Raw genomic sequence first — 25,463 nt, forward strand, 5'->3', positions numbered from 1 at the left:
AATGCAATTTAAAGAGAGAAAAAAAAAACTGAATTCACAAATTGAATGTTTGGAAATAAATCTTTAATAAAAAAAAAGGGATTTACAAAAACACCATAAAACAGTCAGTAAGTAAATCATTTTTAATGAATTAATAAATAAATAATGGAATAAAAAAATCTATTTGAAAATGCAATTTAAAAAGAGAAATAAATAACTAAATTCACAAATTGAATGTTTGTAAATAAATCTTAAATAAAAAAAGGATTTACAAAAAGACCATAAAAGAGTCAATAACTACATCATTTAAAAATACATTAATGAATTACTAAATAAATAATGGAATTAAAAATTCTATGTTTAAAACACAACTTAAAAAGAGAAATAAATAACTGAATTCACAAATTGAATGTTTGTAAATAAATCTTCAATAAAAACAAATTCACTACCAATGAAGAAGACGACACTCTCCTTCTGCGTTTCCAGTGAGCGGTCTGTCCTCCAGTGGCGATACACGTGAATTGCACTGAGAGGTATGTTTTGTTTTCCTTTTCACCGGGATCTAATTAACATTAGCCTAATAACACACGGTTTAAAGGTTTCATATCATACAGAAGCAGTCCCAACGTGAGCTAAATAAAGTAAATAACAAGCTGTAGAGGAGGTTAAATGTAATTTGATGCACTTTTCATCACCACGTTTCGTTGCGTAGAGTTCTGCTGAGATAGGAGGAGGAACAGGTTGAAGCTGTCAGCTGAGTAGGTAAAACCAGTCTGGGTGCAACAACATTACTGGTCTGGTGAGTGGTTAATACGAAGATGAGCTTGTCAAACCGCAAGAGATACAGCTGTACTTCCAGATAACCTCTCTGTTGTGTCTTAAGTTCCTCATCTGTCGCCGGTCCGTCGGCATGGCAGCGCAAGGTGTCTCTCACTGTCTGCTCTCCTGCGGACTCCTGCTGCTCTGCTTGTCTGAAGCTCTGCCAGCTGCCTCGGAGACCACCACCAGAAGGACCTACTATGAAACCCTCCATGTGGAGCCGACAGCGACCGACAGCCAGATCAAGAAGGCTTTCCGCATACTGGCCATCAAATACCATCCAGATAAGAACAAGAGCGCCGAGGCAGAGGTGATCTTCAGAGAGGTCGCTGAAGGTAAACACACACTGGAGCTTTATTATAGTGGAATCTATATTGTACATGTAATTTACACACGTGAAATGGATTTATCACTTTAAAAAATAGATGATTTCTTTATTCTGTTGGCTTTTTAAAAAATATATATATTAAATCTTTTTTTTCATACTTTATTTTTTGTTGTTTTATAACAAAAAACAAACAAACAATACAGACAACATAAGACAGACAGGGTCATCCTGAGTGAGGTGAAGTGCTTAACATCATATGACATTTTATACATTTGTAAGAAAAGAAAAAAGAAGACACTAAGAGAGAATACTTTCAGTTTACGTTTTAAGTACTTATCAGAGATATACTTAACAAAAGTAAACTGAATTCTCTCTTATTTTTAGATTAAAATAAGTATACTAATAGCACACTTGAATAAACTTATTTTTGGTAAGGGGTATAACCTTCATAAAAGTAGGATTTAAGGCAGACAGCTAATACTGATGCAGTCTAAATCAACAGCCCTACAATAAATCCTACTTTCATGAAGGTTATACGCCTTACCAAAAATAAGTTTATTCAAGTGTGCTATTAGTATACTTCTTTTAAACTTAAACTAAAAGAGAATTCAGTTTACTTTTTAAGTACTTATCAGAGATATACTTAACAAAAGTGTACTTAAGAATACTCTGCTTATACTGACAAGTATACAGAAAAGACTAAGTATAGAGGTGATTTTCAGAGAGGTCGCTGAAGGTAAACACACACTGGAGCTCTTTTTTTTTTTTTATTATAGTGTGATCTACACTCACCGGCCACTTTATTAGGTACAAGGTGTACCTAATAAAGTGGCCGGTGCTAGTACCGGATGGTCTTCTGCTGCTGTAGCCCATCTGCTTCAAGGTTCGACGTGTTGTGCGTTCAGAGATGGTATTCTGCAGACCTTGGTTGTAACGAGTGGTTATTTGAGTTACTGTTGCCTTTCTATCATCTCGAACCACTCTGCCCATTCTCCTCTGACCCTCCCTGAAAATCCCAGTAGATCAGCAGTTTTTGAAATACTCAGACCAGCCCGTGTGGCACCAACAACCATGCCACATTCAAAGTCACTTAAATCCCCTTTCTTCCCCATTCTGATGCTCGGTTTGAACTTCAGCAAGTCGTCTTCACCACGTCTAGATGCCTAAATGCATTGAGTTGCTGCTATGTGATTGGCTGATTAGCTATTTGTGTTAACAAGCAATTGAACAGGTGTGCCTAATAAAGTGGCCAGTGAGTGTATATTGTACATGTTAATTTATACACGTGAAATGGATGTTATCAGTTTAAAAAAATAGATGATTTCTTTATTCTCTTAATAAGTGGCTTCATAAATACTGTCAGTTGTTTTTTTATTTTTTTTATTTTATTAGTTTTTAAGGTAGACAGCTAATACTGATGCAGTCTAAATCAACAGCCCTACAATAAATCCTACTTTTATGAAGGTTATACCCTTAGCAGAAATAAGTTTATTATTAAATGTGCTATTAGTATCTATATTGTACATGTAATTTACACACGTGGAATGGATGTTATCACTTTAAAAAAATAGATGACTTATTTATTCTTTTAATAGGTGGCTTCATAAATAGTGTCAGTTGGCTTTTTTATTTTTTTTATTAGTTTTTAAGGTAGACAGCTAACACTGATGCTGTCTAAATCAACAGCCCTACAATAAATCCTACTTTTTTTCAAGCATGCTATTAGTATACTTCTTTTAAACTTAAAATAAGAGAGAATTCAGTTTACTTTTTAAGTACTTATCAGAGATATACTTTAACAAAAGTCTAAGTATACTTGACTTGTACTGACAAGTATACAGAAAAGTCGAAGTAGAGGTGATTTTCAGAGAGGTTGCTGAAGGTAAACACACACTGGACCTTTTTTTTTATAGTGTAATCTATATTGTACATGTAATGTACACACGTGAAATGGATGTTTATCACTTTAAAAAAATAGATGATTTCTTTATTCTCTTAATAAGTGGCTTCATAAATATTGTCAGGTGTTTTTTTTTTTTTTTTTTTTATTTATTAGTTTTTAAGGTAGACAGCTAATACTGATGCAGTCTAAATCAACAGCCCTACAATAAATCCTACTTTTATGAAGGTTATACCCCTTACCAAAAATAAGTTTATTCAAGTGTGCTATTAAACTTAAAATAAGAGAGAATTCAGTTTACTTTTTAAGTACTTATGAGAGATATACTTAACAAAAGTCAACTTAAGAATACTCTGCTTATACTGACAAGTATACAGAAAAGTCTAAGTATATTTGATTTATAGGCCTACTTGTACTTAATCTTTTGTTGGAGATGTACTTAAGAAAAGTATAATTAAGTATTCTTGCCTTATAGGCCTACTTGGCTTGTAGTTGTGCGTAGTTGTGTGGGAGTTTGTAAAAGGTTGTTTTGATATTAATTTACTTTAATTCATCAAGAATTTTCTAAATTTTTGGATTATCTGTTCACGACGCGTCTCAAGTCAAGTCTCAAGTCACTGTGTGTGCGACTTGAGTCCAAGTCTCAGACTCGAGTCCCCATCTTTGCTAAAAAGTGGGCTACAAATATATACAAGTATACTTGCAGTATAAAAACTATTAAACCAGTGGTTTACTGAGAGTTTACTCAAAAGTGTACTTTCATAAACTACAAAGTGGGCTACAAGTATATACAAGTATATTTGCAGCTATTAAACTAGTTGTTTACTGAGAATATACTTTAAAGTGTACTTACACACTATTCTTAAACTTAAAGTATACTTAAAAGTATTAGCAACCTTAATACATAAAGTATACTTGGGAAATATATACTTGAACTTTACTTAAGTAAACTTAATCCAATAATCATGAAGCATACCGCTTTTCGTAAGGGACGTTGAGCTTTTGTGTTCTTCTTTGTGGAGGAACTCCATTTAACAGATGTTGATTTGTCGATTAAGAATTTCTTTGGTCAGGGACAGCCTTAGAAAATATGAAAAAACACTGCATACAGTAAATGCAATACAATTTTAATAGCGCCACAAACTGCAGCCTCTGACAATGACCAAGTTGAATCAGCGCCTCTCTATAACAGTTTCAACAAAAACTGAACATTATAACCTTTATGAAGTTATTGCAGGACTGTCCTATTATTAGACTGTATAACTTTTAGCCAGGTGTACGAGTTAAACCTCTGTTTCCTCCTCCCCCAGCCTACAAGGCGCTCTCCAACAAAGAGAAGAGGAGGCTGTATGACAGTGTCGGCCATGAGGCTTTCCTAAAGAATGAAGGCTCTGGCCCCAACTATCCACACGAGTCAGGCTTCCCCTTCGGTCATGAAGAACCCTTCCACTACGGTCATGAAGAACCCTTCCACTTCGGTCATGAAGAACCCTTCCACTTCCACGACTTCAATGACGGCCCCTTTGTGGAGGACCCTTTCATGTGGAGCTTTCATCAGGATGGAGAGGCGGGGGACGTTCCATATGAACATTACAGTTTTGCAGAGCCAGGCTTCGGCTTTTTTTATGGGGATGAAGATGAAGAAGACCACCACCACCACTACTACTAGATGTCCAGTATCTGTGTCCTGTATGACTGTTTTATTGTATTGTCTTTTACTGATAATAAAGTCTCTATATTGAATGATCTAAGTATCTGTGTCTTGCGTTCAGTATGTAGAAGTTCATTTAAAATCCATGAGTAAAAGACTGTTATAATGAGCATTATAAAAGGCCAATTAGTCATCACAATTCAAGTACATTTAAAAACCAAAGAAAAGAGGTGGACGCAGTTAACCACTGCACACTGTTAACCAAAGGTGATTTTGGCGAGGAAAAACTGTCATGGCCATTTTCAAAGGGGTCCCTTGACCTCTGACCTCAAGATATGTGAATGAAAATAGGTTCTATGGGTACCCACAAGTCTCCCCTTTACAGACATGCCCACTTTATGATAATCACATGCAGTTTGGGGCAAGTCATAGTCAAGTCAGCACACTGACACACTGACAGCTGTTGTTGCCTGTTGGGCTTGAGTTTGCCATGTTATGACAATGACAATATTTGTCATTGTTTTGTGTTTTTATTGATTTCCAATAATAAATATATACATACATTTGCATAAAGCAAGCATATTTGAGTATTAAATACTTGACAAATCTCCCTTTAAGGTACATTTTGAACAGATAAAAATGTGTGTGTGTGTGTATATATATATATATATATATATATATATACTATATATCAAAATGATCTCCATATTTACTAGCTGCAATATTACAGTGATATAATGCACCACTTATTATATTCCAGTAACATAATAATCATTCTTCTGAAATGGGCCAGTCTGCAAAATGAGTACTTTTACTGTTGGTCCTTTACTTTACTTTTATATGTTGATGCTACTACTTTTACTTAAGTAAAATTTGTAATTCAGGACTTTTACTTGTAACAGAGTATTTCTACACTGTGGTATTGCTACTTTTACTTAAAGGGGAACTTCACCCAAATCAAGAATTCCAATTTGTTATTTCCATGATTTAAGAAAGTTCAATCAATATTAGCTCCTCTCTCTCAAAGCCAGAAACCAGAGAAGTAAGTCTAAAAATTGTGATGTCATAGGGTATAAAGTCTGGAGCTGCTCTATAGACGATGAATGGGAGACTGATTTTGTGGACCCACAGAATGCTTGTTTTCTTTTTTTTTTATACCCAAATGAGCTTCATTCTATTGTTGTGATCTTGTGGTGAAACAGAAAATGTTCTCATATACTCAGAACATTCCTCTGGGTGCTCTCAGTGTAATCTATAACATCTCTTCCTCTTTAAGGAAAATATCTGAGTACTTCTTCCATCTCTGGTTCTGACTCTTTTATGAGATAACTTGTGAGTGCAGTGGTTGTTTGCAGGTTTGTGAGGTTGTGAGGTTGTGATGTTGACAGCTGGGGGAACTGATTCGACCGTTATGCCACTTTTCCTGTGTGGGTGTGTCGAAGGTCCTCAGTTACTGACTAACTCACCATTTGCTCATCTTTTTCCCTGCGCCAGCACTTTATAGATCTGGAACTGTTTTACTCTTCCATTCTCGCAGGACCATTGTGCACTTTGACCCAGAGGATATCCTGTGCCTTCTCAGCAGTTGGAGCGTGACCGCACTAAAGCCAACACAGGACAAAAGATCCTTACAGCTTTATGCACTTTTTTATCGAGATAAACAGAGATTTTAAGCACTCTACAAAGCAGATAAAAGACGGACTGGAATCATTAACTCACAAGCTTCACAATGATGGTAAGTGTGCCTGAAAATGTTTTTGTTTTTTTACACCCTCTGAGTGTCATGTGACTTTTACTCCATGGAGACATCCACATATACAGAGTGGCAGAAAGTGAAGTTTTTAATTCCCTTTAAATTGAATGTGACTCCCAGCTGTTGTGTTGATACAATTGCTCACCAGTTTTGTTTTTTTCAGGAAGAAGTACAAGAAGGGACATCTACTCTGAGTGTCCACGGTCATAACATCAAGGTTACAGAGGCACTGAAAGAAGGGGACACACTCACCTTCCTGGTTGTGTCTCAAAAGGTGAGAAAATTATTCATTTACTTGTTATTTGCTGAACATTAGATCCAGATGAATGCAGATTGATGCAGTTGATTTGTTTGAATTATGGTACTGTTCGGATGACATGTTGTCTCTGTGGTCTTTGCCAGCTTTCTGGGACGGGGGAGTACCATGTGGCTCGGACCTATGAGGATTTTGAATGGCTTCAGCAGCACCTGTTCTCTCAGGAGGATGTGCCCGGGATACAGGGAGTCATAGTCAGTACTTTTCATCTGTCCACAAACCCTTATTACTTACTTACTTGTAAACGTATGCACACTTTTCTAACAATGACAGGAAGATTAGTACTGGAATATCTATAAACTCAGGCAGTAAGGGGACAAACCAAAACATTGTTGTTTGGAAGTGTGCACGGTGTAACCTTTCCTGCAGACTTTATTTACTACAAGTGATAACATGAAACTTTGTGTTCTTGTAACACAGTGCTTTTGTAAATGAGAAAATCACATAACAAAATGTTGACTTCAAACAATGACTTAAGTTATGGGGGGCATTTTGTTCCTTTTAAAATGCTTCCTCCTTTTCTTTGCAACCAGGAAGCTGCCACTCTGCCAGCTGGCCCTGGTACCGTAGACAATTTAGTGGAAACTTTCTATTCTGATTGGATGTGTTTTTGTTTTTTTCAAAAAAATGCAACAGTATCCTATCAGGAAGTATTTTTTGTGTACTACTTGTACAGGATGTACTAGTATGAGCGTGAGTGCAGCGGGGTTTTATGTGTTATACAAGCACATATCTGATTCAGGGCATAATGTGTGTGCGTACTGTAAATCCAAGCACATTTTAGAAAGCATAAACACAGCATGTATGTTCCTCTCCCGAGCAAAGCTTGCTTGTTTATCTTAAATCTACTTGTTCTTGTTTTTGATTGAATTTGCCTTTGTTTTCAGTTTATGAATAGACTCAAAATTTTACATGTCAATTTATTATTATGTTCATCATTATTTTTATGTTCATTATTTTCATTATCATTATTATCTTATGTTGGTATGTTTTGGGATGGGATGGAGGGAGAGCCTTTGTGTATGTCCATGTTGATGTTACTATGTTGATTGTTTAGTTGTTGAATTTATGTTTTTGTTTAATTAATTTGAATGTGCTTTAATTATTATTATTATTATCATTATTATTATTATTATTATTATTATTATTATTATTATTATTATTATTATTATTATTATTATTATATTAATATACTTATATTATGTATATTAATTAATTAATTAATTAATTAATTAACAATATATTATTTATTATTTTATTATTATATAATATAATTATTACAATGTTCTTAGTAATTATTATTCATGTGTTTAAGTGTTTGTTAACTTCCATGTTTTGTGCCCGAGGACCCCCTTGAAAAAAAAATAGTGCATCCTCTAATACATTTTGAAATTAAAAAGGGAAATTAAGAATGAAAAAAAAGTTTTACTTTTGGAAAAAAAAACAATAGAAGAAATCTTGCTTGCTTCGACAAACAATATGAAGTATTAAAACATGCTGTCTGTTTTTCTTCAAGTTTCCTCCTCTTCCTGCAAAGGCCCAGGTGAACGCATCTGCCAAGGTTATGAAACAGCTTGGTGAGTACATCTGAGGCCCCCTCCATTAAAAAAAACATGAAAGTAGGATTTAATTGTCATTGTCTATTATTCTGTTGCACCGTGTTGAGTATGTGATATGAAGTGTTGATGATAATAAACATGTTGATGGTTTTCCTGCAGGTTTCCTTTGTTTAGGAGAGTGGCAGCCATACTGTAAAGCTCTGGAAACCTTCCTCCGCCAGGTTGCTGCTCACAGCATACTTGGCAAAAATAAAGCTGTGGAGACCTTCCTGACTAGCTCAGACGTAAGTGGACACAAATAAACAGTTTTTTAAAATCCTCTTTTTAACGATTAGAATTATTTTATGTCACAAAAGGGTGCAACATGATACCTTTTTACAAGAGAGGCAGATAATAAATGGTTTAACTTTCATTGTCTGAGAAGAGAAAATGGAACGATTAATGTGACAAATATAGTACCCTCCAAATATATGGAATATATGAAGGCGAGCAGCCTCATACCAGACCTAATGGTTCATTCAGATGGATCTTGTCAACTTATGAAGCTGTGTGTTGCACGCCAGGAAGTTGCACTGTGAATATCCAACATACAGTAGTGGTAGTTACCAGCTAACTATCTAACAATACGCCGTTTACGGTAAATATATCTATATAATTATCATTTCTTTATCACAATGTGTGTAAATAATTGTAACACATCTTTACAGGTTAACAACCCCACCCATACATAACATTGGACAAGTGACCAACATGATGCACCAGTTGTGTCCTCAAAACTTATGGCCACATTTGGACGAGCCTTTTGCATAATGTTCCTGTGATCGGTGATGGACTTTAGAGAAGGCAGCAGCTACAGTTGGGCTCATTGGATCCATAAGAGTCTCAGCTTTACAGTGATACCCAATTTATGTAATTCCAAAACTGTTTAGGGACCCCAGTATGCAGAAATATTCAAACATAGTATCGGCGAAAATAACACAATTAACTGCATGGTGTTTGCCCCAAACTGCATGTGATTATCATAAGTGGGCATGTATGTAAAGGGGAGACTTGTGGGTACCCATAGAACCCATTTTCATTCACATATCTTGAGGTCAGAGGTCAAGGGACCCCTTTGTAAATAGCCATTCAAGTTTTGCCTCTCCAAAATTTAGCCTACTTTGGAGCATTATTTGGCCTCCTTCCCGACAAGCTAACATGACGTGGTTGTTACTAGTGGATTCCTGAGGTTTTTCTAGTTTCATATGATACCAGCTCTAAAACTGAGCCTGCTAAAGCCTCTGAAAGACAGTAAAGTTGGTCGTGATCGCCGGCGAGAGGGTTTTAACAAGGGATTGTTCTTCAGTTGCTGCATGTGGCACATACACCGTTTTGATGAGATGAGCAACATTAGTAGTAACATTGCCTCTCTCTTGTATAAAAGTCAGAGTTTGTGTTAGTGTTGGACGTGATTCAGTTCCTGATGATAATACAGTAAGTTATTTCCTGTCTGACGAGAGATGAGTCTGGAATGCTGTGTATCAAGCATAAACAGGTTTTATACTGGCATGAGCCAAAGAATCTTTTACACGCTCTACTTCCACTCATGTTGGGAAGATTTCATTTGCCATATTACAGTATATACATTATTAACTTAAAAAATGTTTATTTGTGTGTTTGTGTCTAGCCTCCAGGCAGACAGAGAGTAAGGAAAAACCTTTTCAACCGGCTGAGTCAAGCTGTGGAAGAGATGAGGAAAGAAGGCCATAAGGTAGCTACACAACCGGGACTCATACAAACACAATTTACAGCCTCTACGCCTTTCACTGCCATAATGTGTGTGTCTGCAGGATGTGGATGAATTCTTTCAAACTGAACGAGATCATAACCTCGTTCTCACCAGCTATGTCAAGACAGCTGCAGAGGTGAGTCAGTCACCTGTTTGTTTTTGTCCTCCTCCCTGTTTGTTTCTGTCCTGTGTGATGTTTGAACTTTCTCTTGCAGAGATTCCTGGATGTGGTGCAAACTGAGCAAAGTAAGAAAACTTCTTTTATAGTTTGAGAGACTCATCATTTGGTGTTATTTAGGATTTATTTGTGTTCAGATTCGACAGTTGAAATCTACAGGAGGATATGTAGTGTATTAGTGTTCATCCACAATACAGCGCAATTATCGTTTGTCTCATCAAGTTTGATGATAGTGTGTGTATCTATATATTTATTTGTTTGCAGAAATAGCAGTGGCCTGTGGACACTTCTCAGCTGCTCTACATATCTGTGTGGAACCAGGGGAGGATCCTGACAAACAGGCTTTCACTAAGTGAGACTGATCCCAGGCTAACATCACATGAACTTTAAATGAATGCCTCTGAACATTGCGTTCAATTGATTTGCATGATTAACAGATTAGTAGACACACTGACGACACCTTCTTTGTATTACAGGGCTTGTGTGAAATTATCAGAAGTCTTTGAATCTATGAAGGTAAGTTGCTTTTTAACAGGAATGTATGTACATAGCAATGTACCATTGCTTTGCCAAATCACTGCTTGTGTGTGGGCAGAAAAACATGGCAAGTGTTGCTGAGAACAACGTCAGCACTCTTGGGCTCGGCCTGGACCTGGAGTCACGCTGCCAGGAAGCAGAAAAGGTGTGTCCTCTAGTTCTAAAATTAATACTCATCTCATGTGTATGCTGTCTCTCCATCTACTTTGAATCCAGGCCTCATGTTGTAATACGACACTATACTATACAAATATGACTAATACTCCTGTGTGTAACATGCTTATTACTATGTCCAACGCAGGAGATGCTCTTCAGGAGAACCTGTAAACTGGTGGAGGTAGAGACCGCCAGAAGGAATGCAGAGAAGGCCAAACCTGTGAAGAAGGCTGCTGTGAGTGTATCACATAAACACACTGATCAGATCAGATGCTTTCTTGTGACCAGCAGGTGTCAGTAACGTTCTGCTGATGTGATTCAGAAGTAGAGCGTAGACCAGGAAAAGCTGATGAGAGGAGTTTAATCTGTATGTGTATAATGATGATAACATGCACCCCCTATTCATCAGATGGATGAGGTGAAGAAAGCAGCAGAGACGGAGTTTCAGCACATTAATGGAGTGGCTAAACAAGAGGTAAAATATCCAATTTAAAACTGGATTCTCCGTAGTTTCCACATGGCTCAGGTGCAGTGTGTAACATCCCGTTTGTTGACATTCATGTTGTTTCTCCCAGATTGCTCGCTTCCAGGCTGCACGTGTGGAGATGCTGCAGCAGACTCTGGTCCAGTGGACTGAAAAGCAGCTTCTTACAGCCAGAGAAAGTGCTGACCAGTTCAACCAGCACCTGCAGGCCTTTAGAGGGATGGCCTAGTGACCCACGCTCTTAATGAGGCATCCTCCTCAGTATGTCTAAACATAGCATGGGATAACCCAAATATGTCCTCCACCCTGTTGTGCCACCCGATTTGACTGTTATCAGGCCATTAAATAGGAGTTATCTGTCGCTATAAGCACCATAGATGTGGGTCAGTAGGGGCCTACTACGCCTAGTATACGTTGTAAAACTGAATGAAACATTATCTTTTGAACACAAACGGCTTCTTTAGGTTTAGGCAACAAAACCACTCAGTTAAGTTCAGGGGAAAAACATCATGTTTTGGCTTAAAATAACTATGTTTCAAAATGAAAGAGAAACTTCATGCTTGTGAACCATGGATGTATTAAGATAACTGGATACAGCATTGGAGCCCTCGCTCCAGCCTCGATCTGGGGCTCATTCACATGAACGGAGGAGGGAAAATAACTCCGGATTCAGATATTAGTGCAATTTACAACTTTTACGACCTAATGATTAAATAAGGGATATTCAAGTGTTCGTACTGGGAAGTTGATTTACCTAAAAAAAATTATCCACTGAGTTACAGATGTCTTTTTCACAATGTAAGTCTATGGGAAAAAGTATTTTTGGACCCAATGGCATCACATGACAGACACAGAAGTTGTAGTAATGCCGTTTGGCCTCTACGAAAATTGGCATCAACGACCAAACCCCTGAACTCTGCTCCTGTCATAATTACTATGGTAGCTAGAAGTTGCTGTTGTGTTCTTTTATACCTTCTTTTGGTGATCTACCATGTGAATAGATGATAAAACCTACTAGTGGGTGTAGTAGGCCCCTATTGACCCACATCTATGGTGCTTATAGTGACCAATATAGTCTTTTTAATGGCCTGACAACGGTCTAATCGGCTGGATGTGCTGTAGTCAGTTATTTCAGTGGATTCAATCACATCCAGTGTAAATAAAGAAATGTAAGTAAAAGAGAGAAAGGGGAAACCTTCCTGTTAATCAAACAGCCTCCCTATAATGTGCACTCACTTTTCCTCAGTCTCTCCTCAATCATACTCCACCAGGAAAGCCCCGGTGGAGATGATGGTTTTGATTTCTTAGCAGTGTGCCGTTGTGTGTGTATTTGTTTTGTGCTGAGAGTGTATTGTGCTGCTCTCCAGCCACCACATCAGCCGGGTCACACAAAATAAAGTGTGATGAATTGATTCCCAAAGTACCTGCTTGCCTTTGTGTGTGTTTCTTACCTCTGGATCATTAATCAGTTGGTTTGACTGCTCCTGCAAGGACGTGGCAGCAGCACGGACACTCTGTGTTGGCTTTTTATTTAGCTGTTTTGAAACTAGTCCGGCTTTGTGAATATCTGGTAATGATCTCTCTTACTAATGATCACTCTATCTTCTTTGTGATTGAATGAAACCTGTAGTAAAGTCTGGTGTAAGACTGTGACGCACTTAACTGAAAAATGTCTGCACATAAGCACAATGTCATCTTCCCCTTCTCTGTCCGCTGCGGACCATAGGTCCATATCTCAGCGCTGCTTCATCTCATCTGTTCCGGCCTGTAATCTCTCCGCTGGGTGAATCAGGAGGAGTGGTTCCCATTTGAGGGAATGAATCAGAGAGAGATAGATGACTGGTCTCAAAAGAGGAGAGGGTGGAGAGGAGGTTTGGCTCATTTGACAATGAAGGAGTAGATAAAGGGCAATCATGCCATGGAGTGGCAATCCAAACAGAATGAATTAATGAGAGGAATTATTTGGTAGAGTCTTGGTTATAATGAAAGGCTGCCTCATAACTACAGCTCATCCTCAGATAGAATCCCACAACGCTCACAAGCAACAAAAAAAAAAGTATTTTATTTTGTATTTTACCCATACTAGTAAAAATCTGCCCAAAAAGCAATAGCCCCTAAGAGTGCTCATGAATACAGTAGGCTTGACTTGTTTAAAGGAACAGTGTGTAGCATTTCAGAGGATCTATTAGCAGAAGTGTGTGTATATTCACCTGAAACTAATCTTTGTGTTTTTGTTAGCTCAGAATGAGCCCTTCATATCCACATAGGGAGCGGGTCCTCTTCACAGAGTTAGCCATGTTGCTCCGCCAAGTTTCTAAAGTAGCCCAAAACAGACAAACCAAACACTGGCTCTAGAGAGAACTTTTCACGTTTTTATGTTACCTGAAAGCCACCGTAGTTCTCCGGCACGCTTGTGAAACTGCGGTAACGTGAGTCGCAGAGTGCAAAAACCATGGTACCGTCTGTTGGAAAGGAAGGAGTGTGCAGAGGGTTGATTGCAATCTGCAACCACACCACTAGATGCTGCCAAATTCTACGCACTGCACCTTTAAAACTGCTTAAAACAAACCAAGACACCCGTTGTTGGAACTTGCTTTGGTTTAGACAAAAAATTGTGAGCACACTCTACAAATGCATCCTGTGCATATCTCCTAATTTATTGGAAATGTTATGTTTCTATCAGATCACCTGCGAGTCACTGAAACACTGGTCTAGCTTTTTATACGCCATTTTACGCTGTTGAGGCAGTAACAAAAATACTTTCACTGTCCTCATACTACACACATTTATTGATCATTAATCCAGCAGTCTCCCCATTTAGGTTTTGCACTTCATTTTTGTGGTTTATCGGTTTTAATGACGCGCAGTAAAAGTTAAACGTAAGAAGTTTATGGAGCATTTTTTATGATTCTGTGGTTTTGCTTCTTTATGTGGATGCTTCTATCTACCTGAGAAAAACACTCGGTGGATGTGAACAACATGCATGATGCTGTACTTACAGTAAGCAACACAAATGAGAAATTTTGGGTATTAATATATTGCAACAATATGCTCTCCGTTATTATGCTTCCATCCCTGCTGTTTGTAACTGCATTATGCCGGATGAATTTCACAACAGGGGAGCCACATGTCTGGTGCTTTCATTTTGGGGCGGCAGCAGCTAACTAGCGCACATGCTGAGAGTGCACACACACACACGCACACACTAATGAGAGCCCTCCTCAACTGCTGAGAGCATGACCCAGATCAAGGGCGGAGAGATCATGGCTACGCTCTGTGTCCGTGAGAGTGAGTGTGCATCCCATTGAAAACATGCACTTATAGCTGATCTGCTAAAGTAGCTCATTACTGGTGGAAAGGCAGCACTCAGCACACCGCCCCATGGCCTGACAGAGACCAGCTTGTCATGTGTGAAGTGAAGGCAATAGCTTGTCTGAATACACAGTGGGACTCAGCTGCCCCAACACGGCCACACCACGCCAGTTTGATGAGTACGACAGTCTGTTAGGTCACATTTGATTAGCGGTTTGTAATCAGTTTACAAAGGAGGTGTTGTTGCTTCCTCATTCTCTGCTGTCTTGAGTCATATACATCTACACCGGGCGATTTATATGTTGCTGTAATAAATTAATGAATCTTTGGTAACATAAGTCAAGAGAATTGTCGCGGGCATGTTTTATCTTGACAACAAAAATTCAAGAATCAAATAAGATATTGTTGGGAGCAAATAATTCATCTGCCTTGCAAAGGAGGAGTTTTATTGTTGCGTGCTCATTCTCTGGTGTCCTAAGTCATACATCTGCACTGGTTGATTTATAAGTTGCTGTAATACATTTAATGAATGAATCTTTGGTTACATAAGTCACAAGAACTGTCGTGGGCACGTTTTATCTTCACAAAAGAATTCAAGAATCAAATAAGATATTGTTGGGGCAGATAATTCATACTGTACTTTCATGCTTCTTTTCAGTTTCATCTACTTGTGCTGCAACATCTGGTCACAAAGTGTAAAAAAGGCTAAACTTTGATTACTGATAAATCAAAAGTTAACAACTAAGGATTTAAAGGTACAGTGTGTAGGATTTGCCGATATCTAGTGGTGTGGTTGCAGATTGCAACCAACTGAGTTCCCCTCCGCTCACTCCTCCCTTTCCAAGACTACGATAACGTGAGCCGCCGAGTGCAAAACCGTGGTAACGCCGTTCAGCTCGCTCAGAGGCCATCCTTACCATAATAACACTACTTTAGGAGCAACGGAAGTAAGACAGCGGCTGGAACACACAGTTTACACAGTTTTGAACTCTGCGACTCACGTTACCACAGTTTCACAAGCATGTCGGAGAACTACGGTGGCCTTCAGGTAACGTAAAAAACGTGAAAGGCTCTCTCTAGAGCCAGTGTTTGGTTTGTCCGTTCTGGGCTACTGTAGAAACATGGTGGAGCAACATGGCGGACTGCATGAAGAGGACATGCTCCCTATGTAGATATGAAGCGCTCGTTATAAAGGCCCTGACACACCCAGCGTCTGTCGGCCTAGTGTTTGCGGTGTGTCCCGTACCGTAGGCTCTAGTCTGCTCTTGTCGGAAGTTTTTGGGCCAATTCAGCATGTTGAATCGGCGGTGGAGCTCATCAGTGAGAGAAATCACTCTGATTGGCGGTTCAGCTTAAACCAATCAGTGCACGATGAGAGAAATGCTAGTGAGGAAAGCAAGCCAACGAGTAAAATCAAGATGAAAAACACAGAGGGCTCTTCTTATTTTTCATCTTCATTTCATCTGATTATTCCAATACACGGATATGTTCACAACAACAGTGTCGTCTGGAATGAAGCCAAGTGGTGAGTGAGAGTGGTCTAAAAATGAATTGTTTCATGTACGTATCATAACAACGGCTTGTATATCAGCAGTACTCGCTCTTCCGATTTCCCTTTTTGAAAGATGAATACAGACTACCACCACCTGCTGGTATGGAGAGTTATTTCCTCTCAAGCAGGCGCAGAAACATATGCGCTAACTGGCCGTCGGCTGCAGTCTTTGCGGTGTGTTCAAGTGCAAGTTGTTGGTGACTTGAGGAGACGCAACAGTCGGCCTTCAACGCCGCTAGTTCTTTGATGTTGGTTTGGTGTGTCTGGGCCAAGCTAACGAAAACACAACGCTTCAGGCTGTTTCTGGTGATTATACACTAATGAAAACATAATTGTGAATATAATATTCAATATTCTGCTAACAGATCCCCTGAAATGTTAAATAACAGTTCCTTTAGTTCAAAAATAAATTCAACATGCATGGGATATTGATGACAAATGTGTTAATTCATCTGATGCAACTACTCTATGTGATGTTGGTAATAGATCAGATATTCTGTCTTGTCTTTCCCGGGCTGGTTCCCCCCTTCAGACGTCCACATTGCTCTTCTCCATCTTCACAGCCATCTTTGATATATCTTTGAGGATCTCCCACTCCTGGGAAGCTGCAAGAACTTAATTTGACTACAGAATGCAAACATGAAAGTCCTTTTTCAACTTTCCAATCGAGACTTGACATCCCTGCCAATTACACGGGTCTTGAAATAAAAAAATAAATAAAAAACAAACTTTGAAAGCCTTAATCCTGTATCCGCTCGCTTCTGTCATGAGGTCCGAGGCTCGGCTGTCACAAATTAGTGAGCGCGTTGCAGCTGAGTTGAGTCAACCCAAGGTTGTCGGCACCTCATTAAATCTAATCACTGCCGTATACAGATTATGACTCATTGAAAGTTTGCAGGATGTAGGATGAGACTGGAAGAGAGGGAGAGATAAATGCCATAATGCAGATGCCCTAACATCTGTAGTTTATACAGCTTTATACGGCAGCACAGCCCATTCTGAATGCGCAGCAAGGTGAATGCTACAAAATAGAGCCCTCTCAGCCCTGAAATCAGCCCTAATGGTAGCACTCCACGATGATTAGGATAGTGGATACTGTATCAATTTTCTCCCCTTGCAGTGGATTATAGCAGTGCAAAGCATTAGACTTGCTAATTTACCCCACGTCTCTGTTCACTACTGAATGGAGCCATAAATATTAATACATTCACACTCCCCTCCTGGCTGCTTGTCATGTGTTGAAGGGATTGCGGGTGATGGTATGATATTGTTAATTAGGTTTGCAGGAATAATGTCAGCGGCGAACCTCTGGACAGGCTGACATGCTGAGGTGATGACTTTCCTGCCATTCTTAATATTCTCTGGATGTACTGCAACACGGAGAACACGAACAGGAGACATGCGGCAAGGGAAAAAAAAACTGTCAGTCACCTGAATTCATAACATAATTAATCTTTTTTTATTTCTGACATAAAAGGCTTTTCCAATTAAATATTAAAGAAGGAAACATGTTATCTAAGAAATTATGTATTGTCATGCAAAAAGGTACAGTACGGTGATTATCAACAAGTACACAACTCAGAGTGCACACTCACCCACACACATACAAATGCAGCCATTAGTGTAAAATCAATTATTCATCAATTTTTCCACCCCAGCTTTGAGCAGCACCCACACACAACCAGGGTCTCTGCTCCAGAGGTCATTTTGTCACATGTCGTCAACATGTGGCCTTTTTTTTCAGCCTCCATCACCAACAGCTGAGTGCTGCATTGCATTACATGTGGTTACTATAAGATACTACTGGAGCAACAGTTGTTCTGCATTCTGGTACATTTTCTGTTTTCCACAACTGGAAGGAAAAGTCAGTGAGAGCTAAGAAGATGCTCTGATCTTTAAGTTGTGTCTGAACTGAATAGGATGTGTCTGATGATGTGAGTAGGAGAGGTTCGTGTCATCTTTGCAACTCTGCAGAACAAAAGGAAATTTCTTTTTTGTTTAATTTTGCTAAGGCGAAACACCCCAGGCAAAAACATAATTTTTCATGCACTGATCAATTTTGGGCTATTTTGCTTCCATAACACGTCTTCTTTCTAGTGGCGACTAGTGGATAGAAAACATCCAAAATACACATTTAGGTTTGTATTTTACAACACTTTGTCTATTTGCATCTGGCTTGCGCCTATTTTTCCTAAATTCATCAAAAATTATCATTCAATGCATATCGGAACACATTACGGCAGTCAAAGTTAATGCAACAATAACATGTTAACGCAAATTAGCTTTAAAGCCACTCATTTCTTTAACGCATTAACGCAACTTGCGAAAAAGGAGGTTAAATAACGCTCCAAACTTACGCTAAATTTTTTGTGAGGAAAAACGGTCATGGCCACATTCAAAGGGGTCCCTTGACCTCTGACCTCAAGATATGTGAATGTAAATGGGTTCTATGGATACCCACGAGTCTCCTCTTTACAGACATGCCCACTTTATGATAATCACATGCAGTTTGGGGCAAGTCATAGTGAAGTCAGCACACTGACACACTGACAGCTGTTGTTGCCTGTTGGGCTGCAGTTTGTCATGTTATGATTTGAGCATATTCTTTATGCTAAATGCAGTACCTGTGAGGGTTTCTGGACAATATTTGTAATTATTTTGTGTTGGTAATTGATTTCCGATAATATATATATACATACATTTGCATAAAGCAAGCATATTTGTCCACTCCCATGTTGATAAGAGTATTAAATACTTGACAAATCTCCCTTTATGGTACATTTTGAACGGATAAAAATGTGTGATTAATTTGCAATTAATCGCGATTAACTATGGACAATCATGCGATTAACTGCGATTAAATAGTTGAATCGATTGACAGCCTAAACATTACATTTCAGAAAACTTGTAATACAAAACATAATTGTCTTAATGTAAGTAATCAACAGGGGACGTTTCATGGTGATATCTATTAATTAAAAAATGTTAGCCCTATTCACCTGAAGTGTCTGGGATCCATATTACAATCCATATCTTTAAAGGCCGTTTCTCTGAGCCAGAAATCTCCACTTCAGTAGCACTTATATACCCCAAACTTTCCACTTTCATTCCTGTCTATATTCTGAAGATTTTTACTGAGGGGTTTGTTCTGATATCATTTATAGCCTGAGTTATAGCACTTATTATTCCTAAAAACATGGCAAAAGTTGATTTATGGCTGTTGACAGTATTTTCTGATTCATGGAGTGATAAAAAAGATACATCACAAACTCCTTCTGTAAAACCTTTAACTCTAATATGTCAACAAAGTGAAACAAGAATCCTGAACCTGGCTTTATCCAATGTTCACATTTCTGTTCTGGAAATGTATGCAAGTTAGCAGAGATAATGCATCATTTGCATAATTAAACATACATTTTCAGAAAATTTGTAATACAAAAAATAATAGTCTTAATGTAAGTTTCATGCATGGTGATATCTAGTAGTTATTTTTTTTTTTACCCTATTCACCTGGGGTGTCTCCGCTCAAATCTTTGATGAAAAAGTTTTCTATGAAAATCTATTGATCACCAGAGAAAATAATCTCTTTTTTTTTTTTACCCGTCAGCGACTTTACTGAGCCCCTGGAGCTGCACAGGATTCACACTGTTGTTCAAGGACACCTCAGCGGGGTGATGCTCGCTGCCAAACCAGGGGCTCAAATGGGGCCTTCTACAGTAGTTGAAGGACAGACTCTCTGCTCACTATTATTCCAAGCAAACATACAAGGGCAAAGCCACCAGATGGAAAGTCATCCCAGGCCCGGCAGCAAACAGAGGTTGAGCATCTGTTGCAGGGATGTATCCAAGCCCACTCTGGAGCTCAAGACAAGTCTCACCTCACCTTTCCTGCTGCTGTTACCTCTGACTCACACTTGGCAAAGACGTACAGATGGGATCACAAATGCCCCCTGGATACTGCCATTAAATTTCACTTTGAGATAATGCCCGCTAAAGTCTCATTAAATCCCAGTCAGAGATAATGCATGGTAAACTCCCATTATGGTTTGATTAGAAGGCACGGGGCCTGCCGTCGTGCTGATTGTGTTTTTAATCAGATCCTTCCTACTGCAGAGCAAATAAGAAAAAAAAAAAAAAGAGAAGGAACAAAGCAAAACATGCTGAGCAAGCAGAAACTATTTCCTCTCTCTCTACGGACAATAGTGGAATTGTTGTGTATTGTTTTTGGCATAATGAAAGTATATGAGGGTGGATTTTAAATGGAATTGTTTTTCAGTGTTATTACTGTGCGGCTGCAGAAATGAACAATTTGGTGGAACACAAACCAGCAAAAAGAGAGTTTCATCAGTTTCACGGCTCTCCTATTTAAGTGCTTTCAAACTTTATTGGCTAAATTGAATATTTGTACTTTTTTACACTCTTATAAGAGGTTTTAGTTCTCAGGTGCATTCGTGATCAGCGACATTGATCATTTTAATAGCCTTGCTTAATATGAATTAATGGCTCGTTTCGTCTAATAGACCAGGGGTTTTCTAGTCTGAGACTGTGGGCCTCCCCTTAGAAAAAGCTTGCTCAGTCAATTTCTGGATGGATCATGATTATGTTATTTGATCCCACATTAAACACATGAACCAAGATAGTAGGTCGTGAGCCTGGTATATAGCTCAGGGCGTTTGCCCTTTTCTGTCCTTAAGCAGTCATTGATTGAGAGAGGAGAGAGGAGATGGAGGAGGAGCCAAGAGAGACTAATATTGCAGGTATACAGAGTATATCCATCTCTTTTTCTGGCAGTTTTCAGTATTGGTGTCATTGATGAGGTGGGTGTGCTACTAAGTAGATGGGTGGTAGGTTACCGAGGAGGAAGTGGGTGTACTCTCCTATATATTCTAATGGCTTTTTGGCTGATAACGGGGTATACTGTAAACCACCAGAAAAAGAGGTGTGTATACCCAGTAAACCTGCGTATATCCTCCACCACACCACTGAGTACCTATACCCACCTATCAGCCAAAAAGCCATTGGAATATGTAGAGTATACCCACTTCCTCCTCTGTAACTTACTCATCTATCTAATAGTACACCCACCTTATCAATGACCACTACACCACTGCTTTAGACTACAACAAATAGGCTACATAAAAAGGTCCGTCCTAAGGTACTTATTAGTTTCCGACTTTGGAAAAGTGTGGGAAAAAAAGTAAAATTCCTCCAAAACTGTATCTCTTTAACCAAATCACACACATTTAGGCTGTTCTACGTGATCTTCTTTTGATAGCTAATGTAAAAATGTTTTCACTTCCATTCACTTAGCCTCCCCTAAAAGTGTTTGGAGTTTAAAAACCATTGCAATAGACCCAATAGTCTGTATTTACGACGGAGTATTAGGGCCACATTGAGGGGAAAAAAAATCGGAGATTTCGAGAATAACGGCTTGATTCAAACGCACAATTTCTGAATACGGGCTGTGTGTATCTCTCCGTATATTGAGCATTTTGATAGTTTAACAGTATTTATATAGCACTTAAACCTGCTTTATAATGCAAAAGACCTGAAAATCTCACTTTTTACAAAGTGGGACCTTTAAGCTAATGTCTTGGAAACAAATGAAGCATGGTTACACAGCTTTGTGTGTGTGTGTGTGTGTGTGTGTGTGTGCATATGTGGATGGAAGTGTGTTGACAAACTTTTTTTAGTTTGTTTTTTGCAGCTGCCAGCACCCACTGTATAGTTTTGCCAAATATTGAACTAAGTAGCTAGTTTCCACACAGATGGCACAGGGCTACTTAAAGTATCATGGAGAGGACCAGGGAGGAGTCAGCAGCTGTCTCTGTGCTTCCTGCTTGTTCACACTCTGTGATTTATCATATTATTGGACGACACCCTGCTCAGCAAAGTCAAATTAGATTTATTTGTATTGTCTCATATCCCAATACGATGTCTCATAATCAGACTTTAAAGAGGCACATTAACAGTGGCTATACCATATCAGCCCAAGCTCTATAAGGAGACTAAGAAATACTAAAGAACCTAAAGGAAAGATAAGATAATAAACATGGAAGAAACCTCAGAAGAGACAACTCACAGATAAATCTCCCCTCCTCAGACAGCTGGAGACTTGTGGGTACCCATAGAACCCATTTTCATTCACATATCTTGAGGTCAGAGGTCAAGGGACCCCTTTGAAAATGGCCATGCCAGTTTTTCCTCACCAAAATTTAGCGTAAGTTTGGAGTTTTATTTAGCCTCCTTTGCGACAAGCTAATATGACATGGTTGGTACCAATGGATTCCTTAGATTTTGTAGTTTCATATGTTGTCAGTATCTTCACTCTAGCTTTAAAGCCCGAGCCCGCTACAACCTCAAAAAGATTGAATAATGGGGGCCCGTCGGATTTTTAAGAGGTTAATTAAAAATCGCAAGTTGCATTAATGCGTTAAAGAAATTAGTGGCCTTAAAGCAAATGTGCGTTATCGCAAAAATATGTCATCCCTGCACTCTATCAATAAGCTAAATTAAATAGTCCAATTGTTAGACTATAGCAAATCACATTTAGATATAGCAAGACCAGAATAATAAGTTAAAAGTGAAGTATGTGAAAAAAGTTTTATTGTCCTTCAGAGGGTTAAAGGCCCGCTGAACTGTGGGCCCCATCCACTAAACTATTGCTTAAATTATTCACCAAGACAACAGTGAAATAGCTCCATGTCTGAGCCGAGTCTGGACTGCACTGCAGAGACAGTTTAATCCCGTCAAATTTAGAAAGTTATGCACACTTTTAAGACAGCAAGAATGGTTTTAAATCTGGATTTGGAAATCACAAGTTGGGCAGCTCCCTTGACAGCAGCTGGGACTTTATGTCAGAAAGAGGGGGCTCGGTAGGAAAGGGCTCTGTTTCCTGAGGATTTCTCTTAGTTCTCGGATACCAAGAGGGCTTCCTGCTAAGGTCTTAAAGCTTGTAAAGAGACGTGGAGATTTATAAGGTTTGTTAACTTTGGCAGAGCAAGACTATATTTACTGTTTTCATATGCTAAGAGCAGCATTAATCTTTGCAAGCCTTCCTTGTAGGAGGACTATACTGGGGAGCTAAGACTGGAGAAATATAGAAAAATGTAGGAGTCATTAGTCACAAACTTGACTTGTTTCATAAAGGTTAGGGCATATTAAAGGGTAACTTCGGTATTTTTCTACCTGGACCCTATTTTCCCCGTTTTTTTTGAGTGTTCACATATACGCAAAACATGCTGACTAATCGCTCTGAGTTTGTTTGGAGGGCTGAAAGGGACCAAGTTTGAAAACACCCTTAGACACAAAAACATGGAGAAATAAGGTCTATGTTGAAAAATGCTGAAGTTACCCTTCAAGCCAGAGAAAATGACATTACAGCACAGTTCTGTGTGTTAACGTCTCAGAGGAAGAGCCTGCTCACAGCTCTGTGTCCTGTACTTGTGTCTGGAGAGAGATTGTGCCGCTGCTCCTCTCACCTGCTGCCTGAGCAGCGATTCTTCTTTCTGTCTCATTCAGCTGAGCCTGTAGGAGACACAGAGGGCTTTGTAACTGTACCCGATAAAAAAATGATTTTCTGCTGATTACAGCAGTTACAGCACATCTACAGAAAAGAGGTGCTGAGACAAAGGAGAGGACACAAGACCTACTGAGCTATCTCACAAGGTCTATTTCCTATATAAGAAGAATGAATATGTTTTACTTTACACACACACAGAAGCGAGGCGTTTTCTGTAGCAGAGAATCAAGGTGTGTCATTTAATAGGCAACTATTATTATAGAGAGCATTTTTATCGTACTAAGCACAAAGAGAGAGGGAACAAAGTCATTAAAAGTGATGAGCACAATAGTACATTTTTAACAAGCTTTACCAGCTGCGCTCCTGTTTTCCCTCTGCCATTACACACATCTATTGTGTGTGTGTGTGTGTGTGTGTGTGTGTGTGTGTGTGTGTCTGCCTTTCTCATAGTATGAAGCAGCCAATTAGAGTCTGACTGGGAGAAAATGCACAGTACAGGTGTAAGAAGTATGGGGGACTAAAAGCAGAGGCAAAGGGAGGAGAAGGGATGAGAGAATATAACTTAAACAAAAGAACAACAAAGGAAAAACACACACACCTTTTCTGAAAGGGGGAAATTAATTGGACCATCTTTAAAGAATCCAGATCCTTCTTTTTTACGTGGCTGCGCTGTTATTAATCAAAGTCAGACAGCTGAGCGAATTATTCTCTGGGAGTGATAATGAATGATGAGGGAGAGCGTGTCTTCTCTGTGCTGAGATTAACCCTTCCTCCACTCAGAGAGAGTTACTACAGAGCACTGAGGAGTACAACAGCAGCGGTTCTACATGAGTCAGCGAGACATCATAACTGTGCAAAAAGATAAATGATGATATGTAGGTGTTTACTGTGACAAATTGGTGTACAGACATACTGTATTATTAAATGATGATGTTTGATGTTGTCTGCCCTGTGTGTATGTGTGTGTGCGTACGTGGGGAAGTGAGTGGTGAAGCGAGAGAGCGAGAGAGCGACGACAGAGAGTAACGTTTTCGACTCCAGCCCGAGCAGGAGTACACATAAGTTGTTCCCTTTGTCCCTTTATGGTTACTGATTTTTTTTTTAAGGTTAATCCAATCATTTGTCTCTGTTGAAACATAATCAATAGTAGCAATATAGCAAATAGCAAATAAACAGGGAGCATTGATTTTTCTAAAAAACACATTAAATAAAATGAAACAATGTGAAAACCCTAAAAAGTCTTGTAGTTTTATGTGAGTTCATAAAATAGTACGATTGACTCAAGTAAAGCAGGAGCAAGTTTAATGCAACCTGCAGATACAAATCGGTGTCAATGTCAGTAAGACCATGTCATTCCTTCACCTCTTCATCTCCAACAATGGTCCACAGAAACACACACACAAAGCTCCCTAATCTGCTCTGTGTAGCCAGTAATGAATATGAATGAGGACATGAATATAGATGAAGTAAAGAAAAATTAATATTGATGAAGGCAGTTTCTCTGACTGATGGTGTGGGGCCACCGAATGGAACCAATCAATCATCGTAGAGCGACCACATGATTGGCAGGAAGGTCCGTCGCTCTTGTCAGAATATACAGTACCAGTGTGTGAGTACATATAAATAGATTTGGAATAAATAGGGTTTTTA

General features: G+C 38.9%; 2 protein-coding genes across 3 annotated transcripts; both read left to right on the forward strand.

Moving 5' to 3' along the window:
- The first annotated feature begins 382 nt into the window (after positions 1–382).
- LOC141766280 (uncharacterized) lies at positions 383–4,776 on the forward strand. 2 transcript variants are annotated; one of them, XM_074632975.1, is made up of 4 exons: positions 388–778; positions 863–1,108; positions 1,838–1,862; positions 4,337–4,776. In XM_074632975.1, exons 2-4 carry the CDS (start codon positions 890–892, stop codon positions 4,693–4,695), a joined length of 603 nt encoding a protein of 200 aa, XP_074489076.1. In that variant the 5' UTR covers positions 388–778; positions 863–889; the 3' UTR covers positions 4,696–4,776. The 2 variants fall into 2 exon arrangements, with proteins under 2 accessions (XP_074489086.1, XP_074489076.1); XM_074632985.1 differs by lacking the exon at positions 1,838–1,862 and having other exon boundaries at positions 383–1,133.
- Positions 4,777–6,063: 1,287 nt separating this feature from the next.
- On the forward strand, positions 6,064–12,851 carry LOC141766352 (sorting nexin-5). Its single transcript, XM_074633161.1, has 14 exons — positions 6,064–6,412; positions 6,594–6,704; positions 6,833–6,940; positions 8,263–8,323; positions 8,465–8,589; positions 9,972–10,055; positions 10,135–10,209; positions 10,289–10,319; positions 10,516–10,603; positions 10,728–10,767; positions 10,847–10,933; positions 11,090–11,179; positions 11,354–11,419; positions 11,520–12,851. The coding sequence occupies exons 1-14, from the start codon at positions 6,407–6,409 to the stop codon at positions 11,655–11,657; spliced, it is 1,110 nt and encodes a 369-aa protein (XP_074489262.1). The 5' UTR covers positions 6,064–6,406; the 3' UTR covers positions 11,658–12,851.
- The last annotated feature ends 12,612 nt before the right edge of the window (positions 12,852–25,463 follow it).

The sequence above is a fragment of the Sebastes fasciatus genome, chromosome 1 (genome assembly GCF_043250625.1).
Source record: "Sebastes fasciatus isolate fSebFas1 chromosome 1, fSebFas1.pri, whole genome shotgun sequence".
NCBI lineage: Eukaryota > Metazoa > Chordata > Actinopteri > Perciformes > Sebastidae > Sebastes > Sebastes fasciatus.

Bases quoted from the DNA above. Each gene is read 5' to 3' on its own strand.
- LOC141766280 (XM_074632985.1), top strand. From the start codon at position 890: ATGGCAGCGCAAGGTGTCTCTCACTGTCTGCTCTCCTGCGGACTCCTG. The intron at 1,134-4,336 runs GTAAACACACAC...CTCCTCCCCCAG, and splicing joins CTTCAGAGAGGTCGCTGAAG to CCTACAAGGCGCTCTCCAAC.
- LOC141766352 (XM_074633161.1), top strand. The intron at 10,934-11,089 runs GTGTGTCCTCTA...TGTCCAACGCAG, and splicing joins GCTGCCAGGAAGCAGAAAAG to GAGATGCTCTTCAGGAGAAC. The intron at 11,180-11,353 runs GTGAGTGTATCA...CCTATTCATCAG, and splicing joins AACCTGTGAAGAAGGCTGCT to ATGGATGAGGTGAAGAAAGC.